Genomic DNA, 13,330 nt, shown 5'->3' on the forward strand with positions numbered 1-13,330 from the left:
ATAATATAGTTAATATAGTATATTTTTGTTTCTTTTTTTTTTTTTTGGTATTGCATTGCGTTGCATACCAGAGCAGTTTCAGAATATTGCTCTTTCTGTCAACATTTGACTAGCCAGACTCTCTTTGGGGTTTTCTTTAAAAATAAATGTCCTAAAACAGTTCAAATGTATCTTGAAGGAACCAGGAAATGTTTCAATCTCATAACAGTATTGAATAGCAGCAGGTGCTTCTGTGAGCTCTAAAATGAAAGCGTCAACCTCTATCGCCCCCTTGTGGTGGACTCATCTAATATTCCGACATCTTTTATAAAGCTCTTTATATCATATTATTTTAAGGCTTTTCATGTACACTTTCCACTTTTGTGACTCTTCAGAGCTACTGGAGCAGTTCAGGTGGTAGAGAAGATGCGAACAGGTAGGAGTACTCAAAATATGAATATACAATTGAAGTCAGATTTATTAGCCCCCTTGTTTATTTTATCCCCCAATTTTTGTTTAATGAAGGGAAGATTTTATTCAACACATTTGTAAACATAATAGTTTTAATAACTCATTTCTAATAACTGATTTATTTTCTCTGTCATGATGACAGTATGTAATATTTTACTAGGTATTTTTCAAGACACTAAAATGTATTTACCTAAAGTGACATTTAAAGGCTTAACTAGGTTAATTAGGTTAACTGGGCAGGTCAGGGTAATTAGGCAAGTTATTATATAACGATGGTTTGTTCTGTAGACTATCAAAAAAAAAAAAAAAAAAGCATAGCTTAGAGGGGCTAGTAATTTTGACCTTTTAAAAAAATAAAAACTGCTTTTATTTTGTCCGAAATAAAACAAATAAGAATAAAGAAATAATATGATCAAACATACTTTGAAAAGTTCCTTGCCCTGTTAAACATCATTTAGAAAATATTTAAACAAGAAAAAAAAATCTAAAGGGGGCTAATAATTCTGACTTCAACTATATATAAAATAAATAAACATTCAATTGAGAGTATATGTGCTGGATATGTGTCTTCAGGATTCCTTCTGGTACAGATGGCTGGATGGATTATGTGCCAATATCAGCCAAAAGAAACATCACAATGTCTAAGTTGCCAGAGCTGAGGGAAGGTAATGAGCTGTTTATGACTTTGAAATGATCTGGCCTGAATTACATTATAAAAGATGTGGTAATAGTCTGGAATTAACACACAAGTTTGTTATATGTGAAAAAAAAATCTGCTGGTATCTGCTGATAAATTTAATTTGTGGTAAATTTATTTATTTCAACAATGCCTTTGTTTACAATATGCAGATTTTTAGATAATTTAAAAATAATGACAACCATTTAATTATTATATAAGATACTATTTAATTTGTATTTAAAATATTAAGAAAATAAAATGATTTAATATCAACACTACTACTTATTTTAAACAATTTAAGGAGCCTACTAGTAGTGTTATAATTATAATATTAAATAACTTATTTTCAGCAAAAAAATGTAATAATGTAACATCTGAAAGCAAAAAGCGAAATGAAAACTTACCAGCCATCTTTTTTTTAAGTCTTTAGCCATCGGCAGGTTTGACAAAATGCTTGTTTTAGGCATTTTATACACATAATATTTCATTATTTTTTCCATATAACAACAGCTTTAAGTGACTTTGTATATCATAGTAACCCCAAAACTACAAAAATTGTGTTCTTGATTTATCATTTTTATTTCACAGTGCTGTTTATGTGGGTTGCGTGTATGTGTGTGTGTGTGTGTGTGTGTGTGTGTGTGTGCAGGAGGTCCACTGCTGTATGAGAATGTGCATGTCGTACTGAACTCTCTCTCCCTGAACGGCAGTCAGCGGGTGGTTCTTGATGATGTCATCAGTGACGAGCAATGCTCTGACCTCAGAAATCTGGCACATGTGAGAAATCTACACTTGTCTGACTTAAACTCCTGCCACAACACAGTGGCAGCTCATAGCCACAGTCAGCCTACGCTTTCTTTTCTTTCTTTTTATTTGAATATACTTAATTTGTCACACTAAAGTTAAAATTAAAAACAAAGGTCACACTTTATTTTAATGGTCCGTTTGTTGATTTTAAGTTAATTTACATGCCAACTAATTCTCATTAGATTATTAGTAGACTGTTAGGTTAGGGTTAGGGTAAGTTAACATGTACAATACTTGATAAGTTTTTTATAGTCAGTTAAATGTTTGTTAAAAGAGGAGTATCAGCAGATATTAAGCAGACAGTCTACTAATGCTCAAATGGACCATCAAAATAAAGTGTTACCAAAACAAAACTTATTTCCATTGTGGTCTTTACTGATACGCTCAAGTATGTCATGTAAATATCTGAATATGTGCAGAGTGTCGCTGCAGCTGGTGATGGTTACAAGGGGAAAATGTCTCCTCACACGCCGAATGAGAGGTTCGAAGGGGCGACGGTACTGAAAACATTTAAGGTGAGACCTTTTAGACTCATACTCATGTTTACAAACAGTACCAAAGTAACTCTTATTCCAATTTGGTAATAGCATATTTTTAGCTGTTTGAAAAAAAATGGCTGATATGCTGAGAACTATTGCGAACTGGTTCTTCTTATCTTAATTAATTACCGTATTTATAAACACTGATTTGTTGCTAATTAATAGCAATCCACAGTTTAGTGTTAGCATGTTGCTAATGAGCTAAATGTAAATGCATAATCATGTGTTGCATGTTTCTAACAAATTGGAAGTTAGATGCTAATATCATGAAAAAATGCCTGATGCTCACAAATATTAGGTAAACAGTGTTGTTCATTTCTATTGTATTTACTATTTCTTGTGTAATAAACATGGAATTTTATGTTTTCTATAGCTTTTCTATATGTATTTGACATATAGTTTGATGGAACAGTTGTAGTTAAAAAGTCATACATAATTAAAACAGCCATGTGTTAAAACCATATTCCAAAAGTGTAAGCTAACACCATGAAAATACACATAACTATTCCTCCTCATCAGTATACTTAGTCTGATAAACCTGTTGTAAAATTCAGCTGTTGTCGATTCATTGACAAATAGCTTTTGTTCTTCATTTGTGAGTTACTTTAGATAAATAAATGTCTGCTTAACACTTTTAGCTTGATTGCTACATTTTTAAACAGTTTCAGTCATCAGTCATTCAGTCATGAATAATTAAAACATTGCTGAATAATATTAATGACTAATTCATAATTTACCTTTTTAGTTTGGCTATGAGGGGCGTGTTCCTTTAAAAAGTGCCCGCCTCTTCTATGATGTCAGTGAGAAGGCTAGACGCATCATTGAGTCCTACTTCAAGCTCAACTCAACTTTGCATTTCTCCTACACTCATCTGGTGTGCCGGACTGCTATATCGGGTACAACACAACAATAACAACAATGTTATTACACATTAAATAAATATCATATCAGATATTTATACATATGTTGTATATACATAATAATTTTAAAATTTTACTGTTAAAACTTTAATATTTATGTAATGTGCATGTCTTTAATATATTTTAAATAAACTACATTATTATTAAATTGATGTTTTAAGTAGATGTATCTAAATAATACTATATATTTAATCAATTATATTTATATAACTATATGTGAGTGTAATAAATACTATAAAACACTGGTCTCAAACCCAATACAAACCCAAATTGGAGGGCTGCAGCTCTGCAAAGTTTAGCTCCAACCACCTCCAACTCACACCTGCTTGATTATAACACCTTGATTATTTGGATCAGCTATGTTTGAGTACGGTTGGGGCAAAACTGTGCAGAGCTGCGGCCTTCCAGGAGTTTGAGACCTATGCTATAAAACACTGATTATAGTTTTGTTACAAACTAAATACTGAATTTATGTTAATTTATACATATTTTACTGATTATTTTCTTAGGTCAGCAAGACCACAGGAATGACCTCAGTCACCCCATTCATGCTGACAACTGTCTTCTTGACCCAGAGGCCAACGAATGCTGGAAGGAGCCTCCAGCGTACACTTACAGAGACTACAGGTAACAATCACCATAAAACTGATCCAGACTCTTGACATTACATTATTCACATTACAACTGCAAGCTGAATGTGGCCATTTTATGTTGAAGAATGTTTACTCTGTTTTCTCCTCTTTTCTCAGTGCCCTGCTGTATCTGAATGGTGATTTTGATGGTGGAGAATTCATCTTTACAGAAATGGATGCCAAGACGGTCACGGTAAGCAAAAATAAGCATCTCAGATCAAGTTTAAAGCAGTCATGAATTGAAAAATCTAAATTCTTTTGATCCTTTGGCATATCAATTGTCATTGTACTATAAAACCATCCCGTAAATTTAGAATTTAAAACGTTCTTGTTACGTTAAAGACAGCTTATATTGAAGCCAGTCTGCTAAAAACGATAGGTTGTGCAATGTGCCATATTATTGTGTAACAGTGTGGCTAAACTCCACATTCACAGAATATCAACGCCCACTTCTACATCAATATTTTTAGTCACGCCCACTGATTCACTGAATGTATGAATGTTTGTGCAAAGGCTGGTTATTATAACTCTAACCATCGTTACCTTTACATTTGTGTAACGGTTTGATTTATACAACTGAGGACCTAGTTGAAAAGTTAAGCCACCGTCTGCATTTAACAGTAAGGCTGTTTTTGCACCGAGTCCGAAATAGCCTATTCAATCACAGAAAATGAGAATCATTCGATCGCTTTAATATGACATATTTAATTATCAAATCAAATAATTATAGTATTTTATTTAGATTAATTTTAAGCTATCTCACGGCCCACCTGCAGGATCGCTGAGGCCCACTAGTGGGCCATGGTCCACTGGTTGAGAATCCCTGGTCTATACATACATGGCTGTTTGACACTATTCTCTGCACCCACCAAGTCTCTGCATCTAGTGATAAATGCGGAAGGTTTTTTCTACCATTTGGCGTGCGGTATCAGATTTTATCAAAACTACCGTCTAACTAGCAGTTTCTCACATCTAATATCTCGTTTGTCACGGGGGGCACGCATGAAATGTTTCTGAGTAAAAGTGAAGGTGCCAAATTGCAGTTAATAGTTCACAAATTAAGAATGAAACACCCGGAATTACATGATACTCGGAGGAAATGTGGATAGCATGACAGGAACATCCAAAAAGCAACTCATGTAAACACCTTCATCATTTTATTGTCTTAGTGTGGTTTATTCATAAACTAATTTCGAGAGGATCACATGCTTATAATCAACACGGCTGGCTCCTTGTTAGCTCCGAAATCAGACCCAATTAAATGATTACGGAAGCATTATAAATAACCGGAGTTTTTCACTCCAGTTATCTTTGTCTTGAAGCTCCCCCCCTTTCCACCCCTACATCTTCCCACTTTTTCTGATCGGGCGACACGGTGGCCCAGTGGCTAGCACTGTTGCCTCACAGCAAGAATACCGCCGGTCCAACCCATTGGGCCGGTTGGTGTTTCTGTGTGGAGTTTACATGTTCTCCCCGTGTTCGCGTGGGTTTTCCCCGGGTTCCCCGGTTTCCTCCCACCGTCCAAAAACATAAACCATAGCCAATCGACTAAAACAAATTATCACCCAATACAACCTGAGTTTACACTTCTCACGGTGACAAGCAGGGGAGTTCTCGAGACCTACCTGACCTCGAATTCCCCTCTCGCCTTTCTAACGGGAGGGAGCCCCTGGCTCGAGGTTATTACGAGCTCAGGGCTCTCTCCCGGGACAGCATGCCAAATACGCTTTATTGATTATCAGGTAAGTGTGAACTCTTGAATTCAGATTAAGGCAAATAGTTTGATGACTGGTGTCCATTCAAACGTAGTTACTGTCTATCTCCTCTGCCTCTGTATTTGTGTTGCCTCTGTGAAAATCAGCACGTGCACATAATGATACTTTTCATGCAAACCCTTCCCTCTTTCGCCACTCGACATTCCCATCTAAACAAACCTGGACTCACCCACTTTCCTAACTTTTTTTAAACTAGAGGTGGGAAAACACCCTGCTGAGACAGGGGGTTTTGTGGCCCTTTAAGAGTTCACTTTTTATCTGTTATTATTTTGATGTATACCCAGTATTTACTCATTTTTAGTCATCTTTTTGATGGATAAAGGCTGTCAAACACACACGCAGAAGCTTACATCAGTGGGCTGTTGTTCTTTCAAACTCTTAAGAAGATTTAAATATGCAAAACTGTTATCTGTTATTATTTTGATGTATAGCCAGTATTTAATCATTTTTAGTCATCTTTTTGATGGATGTAGGCTGTCAAACACACACACACACACACACACACACACAGAAGCTTACATCAGTGGGCTGACGTTCTTTCAAACTCTTAAGAAGATTTAAAAATGCAAAACTGTCACCCAATAACATCAGTGGGCGTTTATTTCCGAGTCAACAGTCTACTTCAAACTGAGTGTTCCATTAAAGGGGTTAAACACGACCACGATATAGCCTATTATTTCAAAACTACAAGCTGTTTTATAATGTAAAAGTTTTCCTAATCTCTAAGATATACAAAATAGACAGACAAGGTAGTTCATAACTCTTTTAAGCTCTGTTTTGTCATCGCAGGCCTCGGTGAAGCCTAGATGTGGGCGCCTGGTGGGCTTTTCTTCGGGTGGAGAGAATCCACATGGTGTTCGGGCTGTCACTAGAGGGCAGAGGTGTGCCGTGGCTCTCTGGTTCACTTTAAACCCCCTCTACAGGGAGCTGGTGAGAAAGCCTGATCGCCACATTTACCACAGCCATGCACATCACTTTTCAGTTCACTAAATCATTATATAAGTTTGTAATATGGATAATTAATCAAAAATAAACATTCTGTCATCATTTACTAACGCTTGGCTTGTTTCCAACCTTTATAAGTTTCTTTTTTTTCTGTTAAATACAACTTAAAATAATTAGAAAAATGCTTAGAAAACCTATAAAAATTGACTTCTATAGTTATTGTTTTTACTATTGAAATCAATGAAAACAGGTTTCCAGCATTCTGCAAAATATCTTCTTTTGTGCTCAACAGAAGAAAAAAACCCATAAACATTGGAACCACTTCAGAAAGAGTACATTTAATTTTTTTAAGCAATTACCCCTTTAAGTTTCATGTCAGACTCAGATGAGAAAAGTGAACAACAATTGGACTAATAAATACTGTCAGTGTGCTGCAATACTGTTGAAAATCATAATAATTATGTTTATATTAATGCCTAATTTCAGACGATCAACAGTGATTCATATTTTATAAATGGTTACAATATTAGTGTCTATTAGTGTTAGTGTCTATTAGTGTTAATATTAGTGTTAGTGCAGAGACTGTAGTTACACCAGTGTTTTGTCAAATATTTGCTTTAATGTGCGATATGGCTATACCATGCTCATGAACAGCTGCATGAGAACAAGCTTGGTCCATTAAACAGTATTATATACATCACAACTTAACGAACCAATAATTAGAAGAGTGTTCTTATATAAGTGGAATTTTCCATTGTAAATTAAGCACAAGCCCCAAGCCTTAGATGCCCACAGACATGTGATACTCATCAAAGAGTGCTGTCAAACCCCCAAACCACTTCCTATGTTCTCACTACACACTAGCATGATGGCCATTGTGTTTTAACACATTTCACCCACACTTCTTAAGCCTGGAATATTTCTACACATGCCAGTGACTTTTGACCACTTTAGCTATAAATAAAGGTGTAACAATGTCTTTTTCTGACTGTTATAAGGGTCTGAATTGTATTTATATATTCATATTTTTATATATTACAGATATAATTTAAGTGATAATGGGACATTGTGCTGTGAAAACTTATCAAAACATTTAACATTTAATGTAAAATTATTATTTATTGACAGTTAAAAAAAAAAGGCTTGTAATGAAATACTTAATGTCTAAAAGCTAAAAATGTGACTGAACATCAGTGGTCTTAGATGCGGTGAGGTGATAAAGAGGAAGTAGAATGTTGACATGCTTCTGAAACAAACACACGTTCAGAAAGAACGTGAGCAATTTCTGTGTGGATTTTTTCCCACTAAGATTTGGGTCACACTTTACAATAAGGTTTTTTAGTTAATTTTAATTAATGCATTTACTAACATAAACAAACAATGAAAAATACATTTACTACTCTATTTGTTCATGTTAGGTAACGTTAGTTAATGAAAATACAGTAGTTCATTGTTAGTTCATGTTAACTCAAGGTGCATTAATTAATGTTAACAAGCATGGACTTGGATGTTGATAATGCATTAGTAAATGTTCAATTATGTTTAATAAATGCTGTACATGTGTTGTTCGTGTTTAGTTAATGTTAGTAAATGCACTAACTAATGAACCTTATTGTAAAGTCTTACCAAGATTTGTAAGATTTAGATTACAGCTTTAAAATAAAGGTACTTAATAATTTGGTCATCCTTTACAATAAGATTCCATTAGTTTTTTTTATCTGTTAGTATTTACTAAAATAAACTAAGAATTAACAATGCTTGTACAATGATGGACACCAAATGGATGACAGAAAATTGAAACTAAAATGTACATTTTGCATCTGTGTGAGAGGATATTCCCCTCCAAATGTCCAGGTGGCAGTAGTGTGTTTTATCATTCTCAGTGATCGAAATAATGGTGGTATAAATAAACACCATCACTAACTTTTTTCCCTCTACCCGAGTAATCAAATAAATTACAACTCCATTATAATTACTGACCAAAAAAGGGGGCATAATATAATTGATATATAATTTTCCATTTTCTTTAGCTTACTTAAGTGTCCATCTGTCTACATCTGTCTCTTTCGGCCTGCTCTAGTGTGTGTTGCGGATAAAGGGGGGCACATGATGATTTTGCATGGCGTGTATGTTAGAAAGAGACAACCACATAACTGATGTTGATTGGGATGTGTGTAGGGGTTTGACAACCACATAATTGATGATGATTTGCTAAAAATGCAGGTGATACTTTCAAAAGGGTTGAGAGAGAAACTATTAAAGCAACTAAAGCTAGTAACTCAGTTACTAAATGTGAGAAATAACTAGTACCAACTAATTACTTTTTTAAGCAACATGCCCAACACTGCTCATTCCACAAAGGGAAACTGGAACTAGTGCTGCACACATACAAATTGTAAATAAAGCAGTGTTCATGTATCATTTTTCCCATTTCAGTACTTCTCTCTCACCACAGATGAATTTGCTGGTGCAAATAAGTCTGATAACCTGATACTCTATATTGTTTGATGACAGCTAGCTTTTTTGTGTTCCATCTTGACTTCTGTCATTTGCTTAGTTTTGTCACTTCAGTTTTTATTTGTGCATTCTGATTTGTAGCTGAACAACTAAACATTTGGCTGTTAAACATGCTATTACAGCTTTCTTTCACCGATGACGGCATTCTGAATCAGGAAGACTCCCTCGATATGAGCCCAATCACACTAAACAAAATATCCCCCCAAATGCTGCCCAATGTCCAGCTGTTGGCTATGTGTTTCCCAGCTCTAAAATACCAAGACACCATCATAAGAGGCCTCTATCTGCTCAACATTGCATTAGGTGCCATGGCCTTTAATGGTAATCACTGTGTCTGTGTTAAGTGGTTGACAAAGGATCTTTATTTGTCAAGTCAGACCACTTTCTTCCAGTAATCAACAATCTAATATTGACGATCTTGGGTCCATGTCCTGCATTGTTGGCAATGGTGTACAGTTATCAGACACACAGGCTTTTTCACAGAAGACTGTGATAAACTGTGTGCTGTGAGACATTGCCGTGGTCAACATTGTTGTAGCTGCTGGTGATTTGTTGCACTGTGGCCTTGCAGTTGCTGTATATAATGCTCAACAGTTTCCATTTTGACATCAGTAAGCTGTGGAAGACACACACCTGGATAGCTCATCATTTGACCATGTGTGCACCACTTATGAAACATTCACTACAGCGCCACATGAAATACCCATGTCTTTCACAGCACGTGTGTCCACAATTTGTCCAACTTTTCCAATTTTAATGAAAGTCTTTTGATCAAATTGCAGGAAAGGCTTCAAGCAGACGAAGTGGTTCAGGCTCTGGATAATCAGCACATGTTTGAAGATGACCTTCGCATCAACCCAAAAGATGAATTATAGTCCATATGCCAATGGAGGAAAGCACAGGGTTTTTACATCTATACCTATTTATTTAAAGACCAGAATAACTTTATTTTGTTTACTGTTGTGATGTGTTTATTTTGTTTCTGACTGTTTCCAAGAGTGTTATTATAATGTGTGAATATGAAAACCTCAGTTCGCATTTATAACCTTATAAAGCAAAGCAACCCAAGCTCATTCTGAATACGTACCCTTATATATGTTTCTGGAGAGCGCCAAATATGTCCCAGGAGGAACTTTTTTTTTTTTTTCAGTTTTTGATTTTGTAAATCCATCAGAGGCCGCTGTGTATGCTTTTTGTATGCTCAAATTTCTCTCACGAGTGCCATTCACACCTGCTCTTCTCGTGTAAATCCACCAGTGGCCGCTGTCCACTAGGGATGGTTAGTTTAAGCAAATTAGATGAACGTAATAATACGTGTCGATGGAGGTAGTCGCTCAACGCATTCGCCGTACTGCGCGCTTTGCCTTCTATAAGCAACAAGAACAAACATCTGAAATCTCTGACGGTGTCTGTATCCCTCAAAGCTGTTTAGAATGACATATTTAGAGATGGTGTGACAATGCGTATTTATGTGTGCCTTTGATGCACCCCTTGAAGTTTTTTTTACGTTTTTTGTCGCAGCACCAGTGGCACTGGAATTAGGCACCAAAATTCATATGCTGATTTGGTCAGGTGCATGTGGGTTACAAAGGTGTTTTAGTACCCGACCCTACTGTTGACTGACCGATCGATTGACCTACCCTTCTCCTAAATCCAACCGGTTGTGTTTTTTCAAAAGCATCAGACTTCCCTAAACCCAACCGAGTGTTTACAAAAGCAATTCAGAAAATGAAATCCTTGATTTTTACCATGTTTTTGATGTTTTACCCTGTTATTTATTTGTTCATTTAATTTTTTTTGGCTTTTGTTTTTGTCTTACTTGCTTTCTGGAACCATTCTTCACCAGACTCAAACCCCGTCGTCTTCGCTTGGCATCTTAAGTCTACCGACATACATGTCGAGCCACTGGACAAACTAGTAACAGCGGAAAAAAGCCGTCCACACATGGAGGTAAACGGTCAGCTGGTAAGCGTGAAAAGGAACTGTGTCATACCGCCCAGTAGCGCTCGTTTTAAAGACGGAATGCAGCCATACATTCCTCTGGCTACATATTTTGTGATCTCCAGAAATGTATATAGGGGGTACAATTTCAGAATGAGCCTATGTTGTTATAAAGTCAAGATGGAATAAGTAATGTCATTACATCTTTTACGCAGACCATCATGATACAATTTTATGTTGGCTTTAAAAGAAACTAAATATCCTTTCATTTATATGCCTCAAAGTATGTTTTGATGTTTATTTTATTAAGGCAAGACACTGCTGGTGCAAACCATGGTAAAAAAAAAATAACTAATAATTATACTTCCACAGCTGATTGATTACATTAAAAATAGAAATATGCGCTAAATTGTGTACAATTCTGGCAAACATAATCCACAAATCTGATCTGATTGTTTAGCAACAGTTTTTGCCTACAGTGTGTCGCCTGAAATGAAATGCACCATTCATACGACCAAAGACACTGTACAACATCATAAATCTGGATTTATTTTATATTCAAGTCTATTTAATGAAACGTAATCCGAGTTACATAATGAAAGACTATGAAAAGTGAGGTTTTGCACAGTTGTATATTTACTGTACATTCTTCTGTGATATTAGCATACAGTAGCTGTCAGTTTTCTAATAGTGCACTGTGATTTCGTTCACCACAATGCTTTCAGATTAGCTAATTTATACCATTTACAAATGACCTGACTCAAGCTATGGAGTTATTTGATCATAGACGTCAGCATTTAATATTAGTAACCTTTTTAATAAAAGATGATATTTGTTCCTGTTTCAAGGAATTTGATCTTAAATGTGGCATATCTGAATTGTCCTTTCCTTTCAAATTCATTGACTTGTGTGTTACGTGTATCTCTGGTTGCCTCAGATCCTGTTGAGTTTGAACAAGAAGGACGACGGCCACTTTTATTCACTGATGTTTTCCTACATGAGTATTTAAGTCTGGTTTTACTGTCTGTAATGCACATGATGATTATGATGTGTATTTGAAATTAAAAACTGATCTGTCCTTAATTGATTTCATAGGGTTCTTTATTTATTTTGGTAATGTTTTAATACTTTGCTTTTAAACTAGATTCAAAAAAGGATAAAAAGTATACATGGAATTAAATTGTATTTTTTATGAGTTTCTGTTGTTAAACCTTTCGACATTTTAGCAGTGCAGAGCTTAGTAGTTTTTTTTTTTCATTATTATCATCAAACAAATTCCACACAAGGGTGGCATGGTGGCTCAGTGGTTAGCACTGTCGCCTCACAGTAAGAAGGAACTAGATTTTGCCATAGTGTTTGAATGGTGTGCATGGGTGTTTTATAGTACTGTGTGACTGCATAAAACATATTTTATTCATTCCTCTGTGGCGACCACTGATAAAAAAGGGACTAAGCTGAAGGAAAACGAATGAATGAATGTTTGCGCTATGCTTCGTTTAACTAAAAGCTAAAGTATTTTTTTTGTGTGTGTTTCTTTGTTATTCATATTGTAGTATACACACTACCAACATACAAAACAAAATATTAACTTTTCACTTGAATATCCACTTTGACTTGTCTGGACTTAGGTTTATTATTGAGACTACAACTAACCTGTCAGAGTTCTCAGCAAATTGTGTGCTACAAAGTATGAGCTGTCAAAACAAAGCTCCTTTAGGGCCTAAATATGTACACATAAAACATCTTGGATTGGATGGAAGTTAAGACAAAATGTCAACAATTTTAACTTTATAAAAATTTCAAGTGAAAATAGATTTGTTAGATGACACATTTGACACATCAAACAGATTGGGAATTTCACAAGAAAAACAATGGTGTGCTTTAACGTAACTTTATTCTTTCATGAGTTATTTACAAGTTTCTGACCATTTATAAAATGTTTTCAATGTGCTGCCCATTGTGTTGGATTGTCGATGCGACCCTCTTCTCCCTGACACCCATAATGTGGTGGTGCACCATCTTGCTGGAAAAACTCAGGGAACGTGCCAGCTTCAGTGCATATAGAGGGAAACACATCATCATGTAGCAATATCAAATATCCAGTGGCCTTGAGGTTTCCATTGAT

At 35.5% G+C, this 13,330-nt stretch overlaps 1 protein-coding gene across 1 annotated transcript in view; it reads left to right on the plus strand.

Annotated features, from left to right (window-relative positions):
• p3h2 (prolyl 3-hydroxylase 2) overlaps positions 1–12,288 on the plus strand; it is a 98,431-nt gene extending 86,143 nt beyond the window's left edge. The window contains exons 7-15 of the mRNA XM_087304387.1: positions 375–415; positions 1,024–1,115; positions 1,779–1,906; positions 2,356–2,451; positions 3,221–3,371; positions 3,905–4,022; positions 4,145–4,220; positions 6,592–6,732; positions 10,047–12,288. Of these exons, the coding sequence (XP_087160513.1) occupies positions 375–415; positions 1,024–1,115; positions 1,779–1,906; positions 2,356–2,451; positions 3,221–3,371; positions 3,905–4,022; positions 4,145–4,220; positions 6,592–6,732; positions 10,047–10,139 (936 nt within the window). The 3' untranslated portion in view covers positions 10,140–12,288. The remainder of the gene's footprint in view (positions 1–374; positions 416–1,023; positions 1,116–1,778; positions 1,907–2,355; positions 2,452–3,220; positions 3,372–3,904; positions 4,023–4,144; positions 4,221–6,591; positions 6,733–10,046) is intronic.
• Positions 12,289–13,330: the final 1,042 nt, after the last annotated feature.

This window comes from Danio rerio, chromosome 22, assembly GCF_052040795.2.
Source record: "Danio rerio strain M-AB ecotype USA chromosome 22, GRCz13ab, whole genome shotgun sequence".
In the NCBI taxonomy this organism is placed as follows: domain Eukaryota; kingdom Metazoa; phylum Chordata; class Actinopteri; order Cypriniformes; family Danionidae; genus Danio; species Danio rerio.